The sequence below is a fragment of the Oncorhynchus mykiss genome, chromosome 16, assembly GCF_057628025.1.
Source record: "Oncorhynchus mykiss isolate SJ-2025 chromosome 16, ASM5762802v1, whole genome shotgun sequence".
Taxonomy (NCBI): Eukaryota; Metazoa; Chordata; class Actinopteri; order Salmoniformes; family Salmonidae; genus Oncorhynchus; species Oncorhynchus mykiss.
This window is the reverse complement of record NC_143037.1, coordinates 52,112,360-52,131,961: the sequence shown is the minus strand read 5'-3', so window position 1 is coordinate 52,131,961 and position 19,602 is coordinate 52,112,360. Positions and strand designations below refer to the sequence as shown.

General features: G+C 43.3%; 1 protein-coding gene across 4 annotated transcripts in view; it reads left to right on the top strand.

Moving 5' to 3' along the window:
* LOC110492195 (signal peptide, CUB and EGF-like domain-containing protein 3) overlaps window positions 1-18,076 on the top strand; it is a 104,414-nt gene extending 86,338 nt beyond the window's left edge. For 2 of the 4 annotated variants that reach the window (XM_036947151.2, XM_036947149.2), the window contains 13 exons: window positions 2,618-2,740; window positions 6,044-6,157; window positions 6,289-6,384; window positions 7,839-7,955; window positions 8,268-8,429; window positions 8,637-8,840; window positions 9,140-9,301; window positions 9,457-9,624; window positions 9,896-10,057; window positions 10,366-10,563; window positions 14,219-14,371; window positions 14,482-14,561; window positions 14,706-18,076. In XM_036947151.2, coding sequence (XP_036803046.1) covers window positions 2,618-2,740; window positions 6,044-6,157; window positions 6,289-6,384; window positions 7,839-7,955; window positions 8,268-8,429; window positions 8,637-8,840; window positions 9,140-9,301; window positions 9,457-9,624; window positions 9,896-10,057; window positions 10,366-10,563; window positions 14,219-14,371; window positions 14,482-14,561; window positions 14,706-14,858 — 1,892 coding nt within the window. In that variant the 3' untranslated portion in view covers window positions 14,859-18,076. Of the gene's footprint in view, window positions 1-2,617; window positions 2,741-6,043; window positions 6,158-6,288; window positions 6,385-7,838; window positions 7,992-8,267; window positions 8,430-8,636; window positions 8,841-9,139; window positions 9,302-9,456; window positions 9,625-9,895; window positions 10,058-10,365; window positions 10,564-14,218; window positions 14,372-14,481; window positions 14,562-14,705 lie in introns of all 4 variants that reach the window. The other 2 variants (XM_036947150.2, XM_036947148.2) reach the window with 1 other exon arrangement.
* Window positions 18,077-19,602: the final 1,526 nt, after the last annotated feature.

The following is a 19,602-nucleotide window of genomic DNA, read 5'->3' as shown; positions in this document are numbered from 1 at the left end:
GAGAGAGGGGGACCCGTTTGAGCGCATCAGGCTGTTTCATCGGCCCTTTCATGGTCTGTGTATCACAACTCTGAATCTGCTGCTGTCTCCAGAGCCTGAGGGCCTCTCAGAGGAGGTGTAGAAATAGAGAGAGAGAGAGAGAGAGAGAGAGAGCGAAAGCCTATATACACACACAAAACACGTTGCAATTATTTCTTCTCCATTCTTGTTCGTTTTGACAAGTCTACCAAGGCAGGAATGTTATGATAGCATATTTCCAGGACATGGAATGTGGTAATATGTGTGAGTGAGAGGGATGGAGAGGGCAGGAAAATTGCCTGGCATAAGAGCTGTGTGTGTATCTGTGTGCCATTGTAGAGTCCTCCTAATGATGAATGACTCTTCCCTCCCTCTTCTCTCCCATTAGAACTGTTTGATAACCCTGAGATTTATGTTGCTTCCCCTGCACCTCCTCTTCTACAGCAGTGACCAGGGTTGTGCTATTCCCCGCCGTAGCTTATCAGTTGAAACATAGCTCCCAAACACTCCAGAGACTGCTGCTCAGTGCTTAATTTAACAATGGGCTCACCCCAAACAACCCCTATAAGGTCAGTGACCTGCTGTCAAGGAAAGTGTGGAGGCCTGTCATCACTGGCTGAGAGAGACTTCCCCGACTGAGACGTTCTCCTTCAAGCCATTAGGAAAACATCACGTTAGAATTACACTGGGGCGTTAAAGTGAGAGGTGTGATATGAGGTGGCACGCTAGCTATAGAGTTGATAGGTGTTACTGTCTGGTACATGATAAATCCATCTGAATTAATCAATATGTTGTTTACATAAAACCAGGTTGATATTTGATCACTAAGATACAATGTATATATATACATGTTCTATTTGACTCGGTTACAATCACGTGATAAGCATTGAGTAGATTAGTAGACTAATGAAGACAAGAAAGGTCCCAAAGAACCTATCTTCAAGACAAGGTACCCCGTTATAGCTAACAGCCCTAGATCAATGCTGCAGAGCCCTAGATCTATGCTCTACAGACGTGGTGCTGTCTGTCTACTGTTGACCTTCACAGTCAAACTGTGATTAGCCTATTCTATAGCCTCTCAGTCTCACCGGAGTTTGGGGCAGAAGAATGCGTGTCGGGGAGATGATAGGTATTGATGTCTATTGAAGAAAGCAAGAGCCGCCGGCTGAGCTTATTTTCATATTTCTTTTTGTCCCCCCTGGAATTGGAGTAATGCCTTCGACACCAGCGGATGATAGCAGCCACATACAATTGTCAGCATGCATGCCAATCTGAAAGTCTTTTACTTCTCTCTTTGACTCTCCCCCCTTATGTTCCCGTCCTACATTGGCCTCTGGGATACATGAGTTGATTTCCTCTGAGGATGCCGAAACAGAAACAGACAGAGCCAGCTCTAGAGATGGCTTGATAAAAGCATACTCAAAGTCTATTCACATTTCAAGCTTGAGAAGAATAAGAGGAAAAAATAAACTTTGCTTGGCATAGAGAAGTGATTCTCTCTCCATCTCCCGCTCTCTATTATTTAAATGGAGTTCTTCAACATGAAGGTTAGACTTCAGACAAGTTGTTAGACAGACGGATGCATCTCCTTTGCATTGAGCGGAGCTGGCAACTCAACACCAGCCAAACACTCTTGATGAAGTCATCATCTCCATGGCGGGACAGAGCACTGGAGGCTCGCAGGCTGTTATTCACGCCGTACAGAACAGGGAGGAACATTTTCTATCTGCAGGCCACATCATCAATCACTGTCATTATCTGTGTTCCTCTGCTGGTGTCCCTGTCACTTAGCCTGGCTGAGCACTCAGCCCCGAGCCACACTGCCTTGCCTTGTCCCCCTCATCACACTAATAAAGTAATTTTCTGTCTGGGTTCCTAGGCAACCTCCATCTGGTTCCTGTATGGTTTGAGTGGTTTTGGTTTCTGTGTGTTAAAAAGTGATTATAATTTACTCCTATCTGGCTCTGCAAAGTCCCTCCAAATGTTCTTCTTCCCAACGAGAGTGAGCTTTGGGGGAAGAGAAGTTGAAGTTTCGACTAAGGGGACATGCATAGCAGTGATATCACATGCCCTGGATTAGACTTCAAATGAGCATTCAGCCTGGTTTACCAAAACACACATTCATCTTCTGTAGAAGTGATCACTGACAGTAGAATTGACTTCACAGAAACTCTGTTCATTTGCAGCTGTCAGAACACATTCTCCTTTGTTTCTTTCAATTATTCTCTCATCTATCATGATAGCTCAGTTATATTGATGTTATTTCTTCTCTTGCAACCAAGTTTACTGAGTGAGTGAGTGAGTGAGTGAGTGAGTGAGTGAGTGAGTGTGCATATGTCTATGTGTTTGGTGTTTTTTGGATTTCCACTCATATGAGTGTGGGGCAGCAGGTAGCCTAGCATTTAAGAGTATTGTGTCAGTAACTGAAAGGTCGATGGTTTGAATCCCTGAGCTGACTAGGTAAAAAATATGTATTTGTGCCCTTGAGCAAGGCACTTAACCCAAGTCGCTCTGGATAAGTGTCTGCTAAAATGTAAATGAGTGTGTTAGACTCTGTGTCTAGACATACATGGTCATAACTGTCTTCTTCCCTTTGCAGATATTGATGAGTGCAGTATAAACCGCGGTGGCTGTAAATATGGCTGTGTAAACACTCAGGGCAGCTACGAGTGTACCTGTCCACCTGGATACAAGCTTCACTGGAACAAGAAGGACTGCATTGGTATGTAACAACACTGCCACCCAGTGGTCAGAAGATTGAAACATACATTGTGATTTGGTTCCAAGTAATGGAAAGGATGGTCAATCAATCAATCAAATGTATTTATGAAGCCCTTTTTACATCAGCCGATGTCACAAAGTGCTATACAGAAACCCAGCCTAAAATCCCAAACAGCAAACAATGCAGACGTAGAAGCACGGTGGCTAGGAAAAACTCCCTAGAAAGCCAGGACCCTAGGAAGAAACCTAAAGAGGAACCAAGCTCTGAGGGGTGGCCAGTCCTCTTCTTGCTGTGCCGGGTGGAGATCATAACAGAACATGGCCAAGATGTTCAAATGTTCATAGATGACCATCAGGGTCAAATAATAATAATCAAAGTGGTTGTAGAGGGTGCAACAGGTCAGCACCTCAGGAGTAAATGTCAGTTGGCTTTTCATAGCCGATCATTCAGAGTTAGAGACAGCAGGTGTGGTAGAGAGAGAGAGTCGAAAACAGCAGGTCCGGGACAAGGTAGCACGTCTGGTGAACAGGTCAGGGTTCCATAGCCGCAAGCAGAACAGTTGAAACTGGAGCAGCAGCATGACCAGGTGGACTGGGGACCGCAAGGAGTCATCAGGCCAGGTAGTCCACCCACTTTGCCAATGCACAGCCCCCACACCACTAGAGGGATATCTTCAACCACCAACTTACAGCCAAAAACTGAGACAAGGTTGAGTATTGCCCACGAAGATCTCCCCACGGCATGAACCCGAAGGGGGCGCCAAACCGGACAGGAAGATCAAGTTAGTGACTCAGCCCACTCAAGTGACGCACCGTTCCTAGGGACGGCATGGAAGAGCACCAGTAAGCCAGTGACTCTGCCCCCGTAATAGGGTTAGAGGCAGAGAATCCCAGTGGAGAGAGGGGAACCGGCCAGGCAGAGACAGCAAGGGTGGTTCATTGCTCCAGTGCCTTTCCATTCATCTTCACAGCCCTGGGCCAGACTACACTCAATCATAGGACCTACTGAAGAGATGAGTCTTCAATAAAGACTTAAAGGTTTTGAGACCAAGTCTGCTTCTCTCACATGGATAGGCAGACCATTCCATAAGAATGGAGCTCTATAGGAGAAAGCCCTGCCTCCAGCTGTTTGCTTAGAAATTCTAGGGACAATATGGAGGCCTGCATCTTGTGACCATAGCCTAGTGGTTAGAGCGTTAGGCCAGAAACCCGAAAGACTGCTGGATCAAATCCTCAAGCTGACAAGGTAAAAATCTGTCGTACTGCCCCTGAACAAGGCAGTCATTGTAAATAAGAATTTGTTCTTAACTGACTTGCCTAGTTCAATAAAGGTTAAATAAAAACAAATATATGGCAGGACCAAATTGGAAAGATAGGTAGGAGCAAGCCCATATAATGCTTTGTAGGGTAGCAGTTGAACCTTGAAATCAGCCCTTGCCTTAACATGAAGCCAGTGTAGAGAGGCTAGCACTGGAGTAATATCATCACATATTTTGTCTCTAGTCAAGATTCTAACTTCCGTGTTTAGCACTAACTGAAGTTTATTTAGTGCATTATCCGGGTAGCCGGAAAGTAGAGCATTGCAGTAGTCTAATCTAGAAGCGACAAATGCATGAATAGATTTTTCTTTATCATTTTTGGACAGAAAGTTTCAGATTTTTGTAATGTTACGTGAATGGAAAAAAGCTGTTCTTGAAACAGTCTTGGTATGTTCGTCAAAAGAGAGATCAGGTTCCAGAGTAACGCTGAGGTCCTTCACAGTTTTATTTGAGATTACTGTATAACCATCAAGATTAATTGTTCGATCCGACAGAAGATCTCTTTGTTTCTTGGGACCTAGAACTAGCATCTCTGTTTTGTCCGAGTTTAAAAGTAAAACATTTTCCGCCATCCACTTCCTTATGTCTGAAACACAGGCTTCCAGGGATGGCAATTTGGGGGCTTTACCATGTTTCATCGAAATGTACAGATGTGTATCATCTGGAAATGCAGTAAAAGTTAATATTGTGACCAAGAGGTAAAATATATAGTGAAAACAATAGTGGTCCTAAAATGGAACCTTGAGGAACACCAACATTTACAGTTGATTTGTCAGAGGACAAACCATCCACAGAGACAAACTGATATCTTTCCGACAGATAAGATCTAAGCCAGGCCTGAACTTGTCTGTGTAGACCAATTTGGTTTCCAATCTCTCCAAAAGAATGTGGTGATCGATGGTATCAAAAGCAGCACTAAGGTCTAGGAGCACGAGGACAGATGCAGAGCCTTGGCCTGACGCCATTAAAAGGTAATTTACCACCTTCTCAAGTGCAGTCTCAGTGCTATGATGGGGTCTAAAACCAGATTGAAGAGTTTCGTATACTACATTGTTTGTCTTCAGGAAGGCAGTGAGTTGCTGTGCAACAGCTTTTTCAAAAAAAATTGAGAGGAATGGGAGATTCGATATAGGCCGATAGTTTTTTATATTTTCTGGGTCAAGGTTTGGCTTTTTCAAGGGAGGCTTTATTACTGCCACTTTTAGTGAGTTTGGTACACATCCGGTGGATAGGGAGACGTTTATTGGTTAGAGCGTTGGACTAGTAACCGGAAGGTTGCAAGTTCAAACCCCCGAGCCGACAAGGTACAAATCTGTCGTTCTGCCCCTGAACAGGCAGTTAACCCACTGTTCCTAGGCCATCATTGAAAATAAGAATTTGTTCTTAACTGACTTGCCTGGTTAAATAAAGGTAAAAAAAATATAAAATAAAAAAATTAATAAAAAAATAAAAATATGTAACCCTAACTCCAGATGTAACCCTAACTCCAGATATAACCCTATCCCTAACCCTAACTCCAGATGTAATCCTGTCCCTAACTCCAGATGTAACCCTATCTCTAACCCTAACTCCAGATGTAACCCTATCCCTGTAATTAAGGCTGTATTGTGTCATTTTCTATTCACATAGAAATATGAGTTATAGATCTGTCATTCTCATTGAAAGCAAGTCTAAGAAGCAGCAGATCTGTTCTGTGCATGCTATATGATTCCTGTTCTAACTTTTTGTTTTTGCATCTTTTACTTTTGGTTTGGTACACCAGCTTCAATCCGCTGAAAATACAATATTTTTGGTTATTGAAAATATATTTCACAGCGGTTTAGATGGTACAATGATTCTCTGCACTATGCTTGTTTTGTCACATAAACTGAAATTAAGCAAACTATTATAATTTTAGCAACCAAGAAATGGCTGAGCAATTTCTGCATATTGCACCTTTAAAGAGTAGTGTATGATTGTGTGATGTTGTTTTTATGTTCATCCAGAGCTGGTGAAATGTCTGCCTGGCCTAGCTCCCAAGACCACTCTAACCTGCAGTAAAACGGGAAAGAAAGAGAGCTGCTCCCTCACCTGTGCCTCCAAGGCTCACTATCTGGCAGGTAGTGACATCCACATACAATAACCAAGTCCATTCACATTGCTGCAGCTCTTATTCTCTTAACGTGATATGGTATTATTGATTTGAATGACTTCTGACTGAAGCTGTAACAATATGTTTCATCCTTTGCAGAATCTGACAGCAGCTATACAATGAGCTGTGGCATCCCCATCCTTCGAGGCAAAACCCCAGCCAGACTGAACACAAGCAGCAGTCAGAGCTGCATAGGTACAGTGTCCCACAGATTCAGATTCATTCTTAGGACTTTGGTAGAAGGTTGTGGCTGGAACTAGGGTTAGGGATAGGGTTACATCTGGAGTTAGGGATAGTGTTATATCTGGAGTTAGGGTTAGTGTTACATCTGGAGTTAGGGTTAGGGTTATATCTGGAGTTAGGGTTAGGGTTACATCTGGAGTTAGGGTTAGGGTTATATCTGGAGTTAGGGATAGTGTTACATCTGGAGTTAGGATTAGGGTTACATCTGGAGTTAGGGATAGGGTTACATCTGGAGTTAGGGATAGGGTTACATCTGGAGTTAGGGATAGGGTTACATCTGGAGTTAGGGATAGGGTTACATCTGGAGTTAGGATTAGGGTTACATCTGGAGTTAGGGATAGGGTTATATCTGGAGTTAGGATTAGGGTTACATCTGGAGTTAGGATTAGGGTTACATCTGGAGTTAGGGATAGGGTTACATCTGGAGTTAGGGATAGGGTTACATCTGGAGTTAGGATTAGGGTTACATCTGGAGTTAGGGATAGGGTTATATCTGGAGTTAGGATTAGGGTTACATCTGGAGTTAGGATTAGGGTTACATCTGGAGTTAGGGACAGGGTTACATCTGGAGTTAGGGATAGGGTTACATCTGGAGTTAGGGATAGGGTTACATCTGGAGTTAAGGTTAGGGATAGGGTTACATCTGGAGTTAGGGATAGGGTTATATCTGGAGTTAGGGATAGGGTTACATCTGGAGTTAGGATTAGGGTTACATCTGGAGTTAGGGATAGGGTTATATCTGGAGTTAGGATTAGGGTTACATCTGGAGTTAGGATTAGGGTTACATCTGGAGGTAGGGATAGGGTTACATCTGGAGTTAGGGATAGGGTTACATCTGGAGTTAGGGATAGGGTTACATCTGGAGTTAAGGTTAGGGATAGGGTTACATCTGGAGTTAAGGTTAGGGATAGGGTTACATCTGGAGTTAAGGTTAGGGATAGGGTTACATCTGGAGTTAGGGATAGGGTTACATCTGGAGTTAAGGTTAGGGATAGGGTTACATCTGGAGTTAAGGTTAGGGATAGGGTTACATCTGGAGTTAAGGTTAGGGATAGGGTTACATCTGGAGTTAGGGATAGGGTTACATCTGGAGTTAAGGTTAGGGATAGGGTTACATCTGGAGTTAAGGTTAGGGATAGGGTTACATCTGGAGTTAGGGATAGGGTTACATCTGGAGTTAAGGTTAGGGATAGGGTTACATCTGGAGTTAAGGTTAGGGATAGGGTTACATCTGGAGTTAAGGTTAGGGATAGGGTTACATCTGGAGTTAAGGTTAGGGTTGTAGTCAGCATGAATGTATTTGTATATTGTTCCCATCTTTGCCACTGTTTCATGGACTGAATGGTTCTGTTCTAGTGGAATCCTTCTTTACACCCATCCACCTACACTGTTCTGTTTACCTATAGAGACAGGCGCACCTCCAGTGAAGCAGACTGCCTCTTTCAAGATCAAAGATGCCAAGTGCCACCTGCACCCCAAGCTGACGGGCCGGGCCGAGGACAGGGGCCGAGCGCTGGGGCCAGGTGAGGGGCCACATCCGGCCTACATGCCAGACCTTGGTAATGATGGCCTTACAAAAAGACCTGCATTATTTTTCTCTGTATGTCTCATATTCAGTATGTGCATATCAAGCAGCACATTTGGGGGTTTGTGGGCTGTTATGTACACTACATAGTGTACAACTGTCACTGTGATTGTGTCTTGTGTCTTGTGATTGTATCTTGAAGCCAATAATCTGTCTAATTTGCTGTTGTTCCCAAACCAGTGCTGCCTCCCCTAACTAACCCATGAAAGACCTAAACATTCCTGACACAAGGTACTGTTTATGCCTCTAGGAGGTGGACAGCCCTGCAATAACTGCCTGGTGACGTTTGTCAACCTCAAATGTGACTCCACCAAGAAGTCCAAAGGGCGCCGTGCCCGCAACCCCACCAATAAGGAAGTGACACGCATCACCCTTGAGTTGGAGGCAGAAGTCAAGCCAGGGGACACCACAGGTCAGTCAGTCTGGACACAATTACTGGGATTTACAAGATGTCCTCTTTGATATACCTACTTGCCACCATGCTGCGGCTTGCTCTTTGTGGGTCTGGGCCAGGTTAAGCACTTGATGCCAAAAATGCTTGATAAATACATTTTAATTGATTGATCAGGTCGCACAGTTACAGATAATATTTCCCTGTACTGCCCCTTCTCCCAAATAGGGAGCTGTAACCTGAGTTGCCTGCGCCAGCGCATGGAGAAGCAGGTGAAGACGTATATCAAGGCCCTGAAGAAGTCGATCAACCAGGACCGTTTCCTGATCCGCGTGGCTGGGCTGGAGTACGAGGTGGCCCAGAAGCTGCCCCAGGTCGCCACAAGCCATGAGAACTGTGGACCAGGCCGTGAGAAGGATAGCGGACACTGTGGTAAGACCAGTAATGCAGCCATCTTTCTCTGTCACTAGTTACCACCAATAGACTCTGCCTGAAACTGTTATAATGCTAATATAACAGATGTTATAAACAGTCAAGGCAATGTCATGACACAAACCATCAACTTACATCTTATGTATTTATGTAGTTTTAAAGTCTTATATACTGAATACACAATCATCTCCAGAGATGTGTTGTGCTAGTTAGTTTGGAGCTAAGAAGAGTTGTTGATGTCAGTGTGTGTACTGGACTGTATAGCTCTCTCACCAGAGCCCCTATGGCTATTCTCTCAGTCAGATGTTTGCCGGGATCATACTACCACGGGGAACAGGAGCGCTGCGTCCAGTGCCCACCTGGCACCTTCCAGGAGAGGGAGGGGCAGCTGGCCTGTGACCTGTGCCCTGGAAGTGACGGGCATGGACCTGCCGGGGCACGCAACATCTCCTCCTGCGCAGGTACATACACACCCCTGATGGCAGAGCGCACTAATCTCCATTCGTATGTCTGCATGAGCAAACGTTGTGCAATAGCCTATGGGGGAGTGTAGCACAGTGTACTGTACATCTCTAGCTGTCTGAAAGTGTCTATTGTCACTGTTGTCTACATCAAGGTCAGTGCCCCACTGGATACTATTCCAGTGATGGGTTTAAGCCATGCCAGCCATGCCCGTATGGCTCCTATCAGCCAGACCTGGGACGGACCCTGTGCTTCCCCTGCGGTGGGGGGCTGAGCACCAAGCGGGAGGGGGCCAGCTCCTTCCATGACTGTGAGGTTAAAGGTCAGTGGTTTATCCAACCAGTTACATCATATTATTACTATTTTATTTAACCTTTAACGAGGCAAGTCAATTAAGGACAAAGTTTTATGTACTATGATGACATACCAAGAGGCAAAAGGCCTTCTGTGGGGACGCGGGATTCAAATAAAAAATGTAGGACAAAACACACATCACGAAAAGAGAGATCCACACATCTGTGCGATCAGTTCAATATTTCATCTCAGATCTGGTTTGTAAATGTGTGTATGTGTCATCCCTCTCCTCTCTGCAGTTCAGTGCTCCCCTGGCCACTACTACAACACTACGGTGCATCGCTGTATTCGTTGCCCTCTGGGCAGCTACCAGACAGAGTTCAGACAGAACTACTGCATCACCTGTCCTGGCAACACCACTACAGACTTTGATGGGGCCACCAGTGTCTCTCAGTGCAAGAGTAAGGGCCTGATTGTATAAACCTGCTATCTGTATATAGGAAGCATTTTCAAAGGGAAAATATTTTACTTTTGGACTTTCAAAAGGTCCATGCCTTTTCTCAGAATATCAAATTCAAAATACAGGATGCATAAATTATCCAAATGTATCCAAAATCCCCACATGACTAATTGAAAAATGTTTAATTTATCCAGCCAAATGAACATCTTTTTTAAATGTTTTATTTTTAGATATTGTCTCTCTTTCCAAAGCTTCAGATGGACTCACTAATAATGTGTATTCTTGTGTGTGTATGTATGTGTATTTTAGACCGAGAATGCGGAGGAGAGATGGGCGAGTTTACAGGTTACATTGAGTCTCCCAACTACCCCGGGAACTACCCAGCTAACGTGGAATGCATCTGGAACATCAACCCGCCCAGCAAGCGCAAGATCCTCATCGTGGTGCCTGAGATCTTCCTGCCCTCAGAGGACGAGTGTGGAGACGTACTGGTTATGAGGAAGAACTGTGAGAACTCTCATATATCCCAGCTGTGTTTGATACCATTCCATTTCATCCAGCCATTATTATGAGCCTTCCTCCCCATACCAGCCTCCTCTCTAAGCAGTGTGGTGTTCCACAACCATAATATCAATCCAAATCAAATCAAATGTATTTTTGTCACATACACATGGTTAGCAGATGTTAATGCGAGTGTAGCGAAATGCTTGTGCTTCTAGTTCCGACAATGCAGTAATAACCAACAAGTAATCTAACTAACAATTCCAAAACTACTGTCTTATACACAGTGTAAGGGGATGAAGAATATGTACATAAAGATATATGGATGAGTGATGGTACAGAGCAGCATAAGCAAGATACAGTAGATGGTATCGAGTACAGTATATACATATGAGATGAGTATGTAAACAAAGTGGCATAGTTAAAGTGGCCAGTGATACATGTATTACATAAGGATGCAGTAGATGATATTGAGTACAGTATATACGTATACATATGAGATGAATAATGTAGGGTATGTAAACATTATATTAGGTAGCATTGTTTAAAGTGGCTAGTGATATATTTTACATAATTTCCCATCAATTCCCATTATTAAAGTGGCTGGAGTTGAGTCAGTGTGTTGGCAGCAGCCACTCAATGTTAGTGATGGCTGTTTAACAGTCTGATGGACTTGAGATAGAAGCTGTTTTTCAGTCTCTCGGTCCCAGCTTTGATGCACCTGTACTGACCTCGCCTTCTGGATGATAGTGGGGTGAACAGGCAGTGGCTCGGGTGGTTGTTGTCCTTGATGATCTTTATGGCCTTTCTGTAACATCGGGTGGTGTAGGTGTCCTGGAGGGAAGGTAGTTTGCCCCCGGTGATGCGTTGTGCAGACCTCACTACCCTCTGGAGAGCCTTAAGGTTGTGGGCGGAGCAGTTGCCGTACCAGGCGGTGATACAGCCCGCCAGGATGCTCTCGATTGTGCATCTGTAGAAGTTTGTGAGTGCTTTTGGTGACAAGCCGAATTTCTTCAGCCTCCTGAGGTTGAAGAGGCGCTGCTGCGCCTTCTTCACGATGCTGTCTGTGTGAGTGGACCAATTCAGTTTGTCTGTGATGTGTATGCCGAGGAACTTAAAACTTACTGCCCTCTCCACTACTGTTCCATCGATGTGGATAGGGGGGTGTTCCCTCTGCTGTTTCCTGAAGTCCACAATCATCTCCTTAGTTTTGTTGACGTTGAGTGTGAGGTTATTTTCCTGACACCACACTCCGAGGGCCCTCACCTCCTCCCTGTAGGCCGTCTCGTTGTTGTTGGTAATCAAGCATACCACTGTTGTGTCGTCCGCAAACTTGATGATTGAGTTGGAGGCGTGCGTGGCCACGCAGTCGTGGGTGAACAGGGAGTACAGGAGAGGGCTCAGAACGCACCCTTGTGGGGCCCCAGTGTTGAGGATCAGCGGGGTGGAGATGTTGTTGCCTACCCTCACCACCTGGGGGCGGCCCGTCAGGAAGTCCAGTACCCAGTTGCACAGGGCGGGGTCGAGACCCAGGGTCTCGGGCTTGATGACGAGCTTGGAGGGTACTATGGTGTTGAATGCCGAGCTGTAGTCGATGAACAGCATTCTCACATAGGTATTCTTCTTGTCCAGATGGGTTAGGGCAGTGTGCAGTGTGGTTGAGATTGCATCGTCTGTGGACCTATTTGGGCGGTAAGCAAATTGGAGTGGGTCTAGGGTGTCAGGTAGGGTGGAGGTGATATGGTCCTTGACTAGTCTCTCAAAGCACTTCATGATGACGGAAGTGAGTGCAACGGGGCGGTAGTCGTTTAGCTCAGTTACCTTAGCTTTCTTGGGAACAGGAACAATGGTGGCCCTCTTGAAGTATGTGGGAACAGCAGACTGGTATAGGGATTGATTGAATATGTCCGTAAACACACCTGCCAGCTGGTCTGCGCATGCTCTGAGGGCGCGGCTGGGGATGCCGTCTGGGCCTGCAGCCTTGCGAGGGTTAACACGTTTAAATGTTTTACTCACCTCGGCTGCAGTGAAGGAGAGTCCGCATGTTTTCGTTGCAGGCCGTGTCAGTGGCACTGTATTGTCCTCAAAGCGGGCAAAAAAGTTATTTAGTCTGCCTGGGAGCAAGACATCCTGGTCCATGACTGGGCTGGTTTTCTTCTTGTAGTCCTTGATTGACTGTAGACCCTGCCACATACCTCTTGTGTCTGAGCCGTTGAATTGAGATTCTACTTTGTCTCTATACTGACGCTTAGCTTGTTTGATAGCCTTGCGGAGGGAATAGCTGCACTGTTTGTATTCGGTCATGTTACCAGTCACCTTGCCCTGATTAAAAGCAGTGGTTCGCGCTTTCAGTTTCACGCGAATGCTGCCATCAATCCACGGTTTCTGGTTAGGGAATGTTTTAATCGTTGCTATGGGAACGACATCTTCAACGCACGTTCTAATGAACTCGCACACCGAATCAGCGTATTCGTCAATGTTGTTATCTGATGCAATACGAAACATATCCCAGTCCACGTGATGGAAGCAGTCTTGGAGTGTGGAATCAGCTTGGTCGGACCAGCGTTGGACAGACCTCAGCGTGGGAGCTTCTTGTTTTATTTTCTGTCTGTAGGCAGGGATCAGCAAAATGGAGTCATGGTCAGCTTTTCCGAAAGGAGGGCGGGGCAGGGCCTTATATGCGTCGCGGAAGTTAGAATAACAATGATCCAAGGTTTTTCCAGCGCTGGTTGCGCAATCGATATGCTGATACAATTTAGGGAGTCTTGTTTTCAGACTAGCCTTGTTAAAATCCCCAGCTATAATGAATGCAGCCTCAGGATGTATGGATTCCAGTTTGCAAAGAGTCAAATAAAGTTTGTTCAGAGCCATCGATGTGTCTGCTTGGGGGGGAATATATACGGCTGTGATTATAATCGAAGAGAATTGTCTTGGTAGATAATGCGGTCGACATTTGATTGTGAGGAATTCTAAATCAGGTGAACAGAAGGATTTGAGTTCCTGTATGTTTCTGTGATCACACCACGTCTCGTTAGCCATAAGGCATACGACCCCGCCCCTCTTCTTACCAGAAAGATGTTTGTTTCTGTCGGCGCGATGCGTGGAGAAACCCGCTGGCTGCACCGCCTCCGATAGCGTCTCTCCAGTGAGCCATGTTTCCGTGAAGCAAAGAACGTTACAGTCTCTGATGTCCCTCTGGAATGCTACCCTTGCTCGGATTTCATCAACCTTGTTGTCAAGAGACTGGACATTGGCGAGAAGAATCCTAGGTAGTGGTGCACGATGTGCCCGTCTCCGGAGTCTGACCAGAAGACCGCCTTCCCTCTTTTACGGAGTCGTTTTTTTGGGTCGCCGGCTGGGATCCATTCCGTTGTCCTGGTTGAAAGGCAGAACACAGAATCCGCTTCGCGAAAATCATATTCTTGGTTGTACTGATGGTGAGTTGACGCTGATCTTATATTCAGTAGTTCTTCTCGACTGTATGTAATGAAACCTAAGATGACCTGGGGCACTAATGTAAGAAATAACACGTAAACAAAAAACTGCATAGTTTCCTAGGAACACGAAGCGAGGCGGCCATCTCTGTCAGCGCCAATCCAATCCAATATGCCAAGTTAAGAGTATTCAGTCAATCTTCCGTTTTTCATGTCCGTTCTTCCAGGGTCGGCCACGTCCATCACCACCTATGAGACATGTCAGACGTACGAGCGACCCATTGCCTTCACCGCCCGCTCCCGCAGACTCTGGATCAACTTCAAGTCCAATGAGGCTAACAGTGCCCGAGGCTTCCAGATCCCCTATGTCACCTACGATGGTAAACTCTCACCCATCACATGAACTCTCAATGATAAAACAGAGTGGGTAAGTCCTCAAATTCTGAGATGTTTGGTGTTTAATTTATCATGTTTTTTTGTGTATTTACAGAGGATTATGAACAGCTTGTAGAGGACATTGTCAGGGATGGAAGACTCTATGCCTCTGAAAACCATCAAGAAATCCTAAAGGTTAGTGCCTGCTGCTAAGATACATACTATTACATCCCTTAGTGGGTCATGTTCATGTTTAAGTCAGGTGTTTCCTGAATAAATAATTGTATACTTGTCATATAATTGTATAAGTGTGCTGTGTTGTTGTCTTCTTTCCAACAGGATAAAAAGCTGATTAAAACTCTCTTCGACGTGCTGGCCCACCCAAACAACTACTTCAAGTACACCACTCGGGAGTCCAACGAGATGCTGCCGCGCTCGTTCATACGCCTCATAAGCAGCAAAGTCTCCGGCTTCTTGCGTCCATATAAGTAGTTGCCACACCAAGCCCGCCCCCTAAAGCACCAGATCCCGCCCCCTCTTACAGGCCAAACACAGAACTCTCACAGGACTTTAAACAAGTTGACCAAAATAACTATTTTTTTCTTCTATTTTTTCATACTGTAGAGGCTTTGACGACACACTTCACTATGCAGTCCCACATGTTGATCTTCTTCATCTGTTTGGTTTTAAGCCATTTCATTTCCTCCAAAACCATGCAGTCCATGAAGTCAACCAACTTGAGTCAAAGTACAGTACAGGCTGTCTTTCTCATCTCTTCTTTCTGAATATTTATCACCACTACAATATGTTGGTGTCTTAGTTTTTTTTGCTGTTTCTATTAGCATATATGACCTTGTATGTCATTTTCACAGCAATCCCCAATGCGAAGGATGTGTGCGTATTTCAGATGACGCATGTTAAGTCTGTGTTGACAAAATGGACAACGGTAGTGGCATTTATGTCAGACAAGAAGAAGGATGTTACAAGGGTAATATGTTTGTCACGTGTGTTTAGAGCTGGAACTGAGTTATCGTAAATGTGCTTTAATAAATAGTCTTTCACTTGAGTTCCAGCTTCAGCTCAATCCATTCCAGGACGAGTGTGTTTCGATAAATGTATAACCTTTTGTAGATCTATATCCTCCATGAACAATCCTCAAGGAGAAGGACCTGTCAGTTTCCTGTCATAGTTACATTCCACAACATTCAAAGCCTTACTATATTTGAGCTCTTAGAGCAACTTCTTGTTAAGGTATTACTGTTAAAACAGTTATTCTATGTTTTCTTTCTTCTGTCCAGATTGTATAACTGTCTGTTACCTATGTTCAGACATTTTCTGTTATTCTATATCCAAGTTAACTTAACAAAGCGTATACAAGGTAGTTTATCATTTTTTCCAGAACGTGATGGACATTTTGGAAAATAAATAGAAAACTAGATTTGTGAAAGCCACAGGAGAGAGACAGATAAATGTCTCTATGTCTCTGTGGACCATGACTGGTGAGGGAGAGACAGAGAGACATCTTAAGTAAGGGACACGCCTCTGTGATACAGACAATGTCTTTGTTGGACACGACTCTGTGAGAGAGAGACAGAGAAATGTCTTTGAGGGACATGACTCTGTGAGAGAGAGACAGAGAAATGTCTTTGAGGGACACGACTCTGTGAGAGAGACACAGAGAAATGTCTTTGAGGGACACGACTCTGTGAGAGAGACACAGAGAAATGTCTTTGAGGGACACGACTCTGTGAGAGAGACACAGAGAAATGTATTTGAGGGACACGACTCTGTGAGAGAGACACAGAGAAATGTCTTTGAGGGACACGACTCTGTGAGAGAGACACAGAGAAATGTCTTTGAGGGACACGACTCTGTGAGAGAGACACAGAGAAATGTCTTTGAGGGACACGACTCTGTGAGAGAGACACAGAGAAATGTCTTTGAGGGACATACATTTGCTGCTTCTTTTAAAAAGGTCACTTTAATTCTTCAATCTCAAGTCCCTTTTCTGGTGTTTTCTGACCTCGCATCACACTAATAGTCCATTGCTTTAATACAGGGGTGTCAAACTAAATTTGCTCCGGGGGCCGCCGTCAGTCTTCAACAAGGTCCGGAGGGCCGCACTGAATTTTTAAAAATATTTCCTTGCTGTCAATTTTGAAATCGTTTTAACTTTCAAGTTTTTATTGTTTTACTCAAACCACCCGCGGGCCTCATTGGACCTCCTCACGGGCCGTATGTTTGACACCCCTGCTTTAATATAAAATAAAGTTGAGAGAGATGCATCAGAAGTATAAATATAATTCTACCACCTGTCCTCATGTAAATGATAGTCACATCACATTTGTCTCTTCATCCATGGCCTACCAACCCGTTTTATTGAATTTTTCTTTCAATCTTGTAAATAATGAAAATAAATTAGACGGGGATTGAATCCTTTTAATCCTAATTATCTTGAGCAGGACCCCAAACTATTTCCCACCCATGTCCTCTTCACCCTCTCCCTAATCCAAGTACCCCACCCCAGCCCCCTTCCTTCCCAAACGCCCATGTCAGATTCTGTCCCAATACGACCAGCTCTTCCAAAGACTGTCCGCACGGCAGGCCAAGTTATTATCTTGTGCACTAGATCTAGAGCCTGTCATCCTACCTTTGTTGTATAAGTGCAATGAATTAAGTCTCCATTGTGTCCAGAGAAATACTAAAAAACAATGTTTTAATCTGCCAACACATATTGAGAACATATTCTTGGATTTCTTAAAACAAAATTGTGACTGACATTAGGGTTGTGAATAAAGTTCAGCATCCCACTACAATAATGTTGAAATACCAATATAGTTGATCAATACAGTAATATTGCAATTGAATTAATGCTAACAATTGCATTGTCAATGTAAAAGCTAATGACAATGATAACAAGTAATCCCCTCAACACTCTCAAACCCTCATTGAAGACAAATAAATATGACTGCTCATAAACATCATATGGATTTCCCTTGCAAAACTCTGATGGTTTGTTGTTTTTCAGTTTTTGTTGTATATAAAAGAGAAAATAAACCGTGGAAACAGTACACGCTACTGTGCACAACCTTTAGATAGTGTACATGTGCTTCTGGATAAGGGAAAGGGATTTTGACCACATTGCTAAATTGTAAGACAAGAGTAGTCTAGCCTTGCAGACCAGAGGAACTGTTTAATACAAGTCACACATAATGCCATATCTGTATCCCGTTGAATGTTTCCAAAAAGAAGCCTAGCTACATTTATGGTTGTCTTAAGTTGCCATTACTATTTATATCATCCAGTTTTTTTTCTCTGAAGCATTTCGATGTCAATAGCGCTCACTGCTCCCACCTACCCCAACTCACCATTCCCTCCCTCTTTCATCTTCCTCCGTCTGTTCCTGCAACCTGAACACGTCAGATGTTTCTGTTTTGTAGCATTTTTTTTTTAAAACATGCGTTTGCTATGATGTATCATAGAGTTGATAATGGTATTTGCACTTGAAAATTGTTATTTCTCATGTAAAAATGTCTGGATTTTGTATTGTCTTTTTAAATGAATGGAATTGGTGTTCTTACATTTCTTGTAGCTCTCGTTTGTTCTTTAAAATGCTCATTCACTGTGTTCAACCCATAAAGATGAAGATGCACACGTACATGTAACTTTATCAACTGTCAAAAAAAATAAAAAATAAGTCAAAAAATAAAGAGTATGTACAGAGGTGAAATGAAAACACTTATCAAAATAAACATACTGTAATTGAGTTTAATTTCTAATATTATTTGATGTCTTAAGGTATCCCTTTGCCTTAAAGATGTTTGAGTACATCTCAGACAATAACCATTTCTTAAAACCAATCCATAACATGTGTCAGGTATTATTTTCTGTACTGTGTTTGGGTTCTGGTCTTTCTGACTGACCCTTGAAATTGGGATGGAAATAGACAAGAAAATCCTTCTGGCATCAATTTAATCCAAAATTGTACTGAGATTGTATCCAATGCTGTAGAACTTCATTCAGGGCTGGATCCGATACGTATCGCAGAAAATCGGCATTAAAATGTAAAGGTAATTTCCGATTGAGATGACATATGCAGTATTTACTGTGAATGCAGTCTCTGCGAACAATGCCTTTACATTTAAATCGTGCTATAACATGGATCTTCTGCGATACTTCTGTGTTACAGATTGAATCCAGCCCTAATTCTCATGGTCAAAATGCTATGGTGAGCAGATATATTTTGTATCCCTTATTAACAAGGGTGTGTAAACCATGTTTAAAATATGAGTTAATGGTTGATATGAGTTAATGGTTGGTATGAGTTGATATGAGTTAATGGTTGACATAAGTTGATATGAGTTAATGGTTGATATGAGTTAATGGTTGGTATGAGTTGATATAAGTTAATGGTTGACATAAGTTGATATGAGTTAATGGTTGATATGAGTTAATGGTTGATATGAGTTGATATTAGTTAATGGTTGATATGAGTTAATGGTTGACATGAGTTGATATGAGTAACTGGTTGATATGAGTTAATGGTTGATATGAGTTGATATTAGTTAATGGCTGATATGAGTTAATGGTTGATATGAGTTGATATGAGTTAATGGTTGATATGAGTTGATATGAGTTAATGGTTGACATGAGTTGATATGAGTTAATGGTTGATATGAGTTGATATGAGTTAATAGTTGATATGAGTTAAGGGTTGACATGAGTTGATATGAGTTAATGGTTGATATGAGTTAATGGTTGACATGAGTTGATATGAGTTAATGGTTGATATGAGTTAATGGTTGATATGAGTTGATATGAGTTAATGGTTGATATGAGTTGATATGAGTTAATGGTTGATATGAGTTAATGGTTGATATGAGTTGATATGAGTTAATGGTTGATATGAGTTGATATGAGTTAATGGTTGATATGTGTTAATGGTTGATATGAGTTAATGGTTGATATGAGTTAATGGTTGATATGAGTTAATGGTTGACATGAGTTGATATGAGTTAATGGTTGATATGAGTTAATGAAAGGTTCCTCCAGTTTTTTGTCACATCAGATGAAACTACTGACACTGCAGCTGTAATACCGATTTGTTGACAGTGTACGTGCAAACATGACAAACCATAATGTCATATGTAGGCAGAGCCCAATGCAGCTGACAGATAAATAACATAACATCCTTCTGCTTCGAAGGGCACATACTGTATCAACAATGTGTTATTCT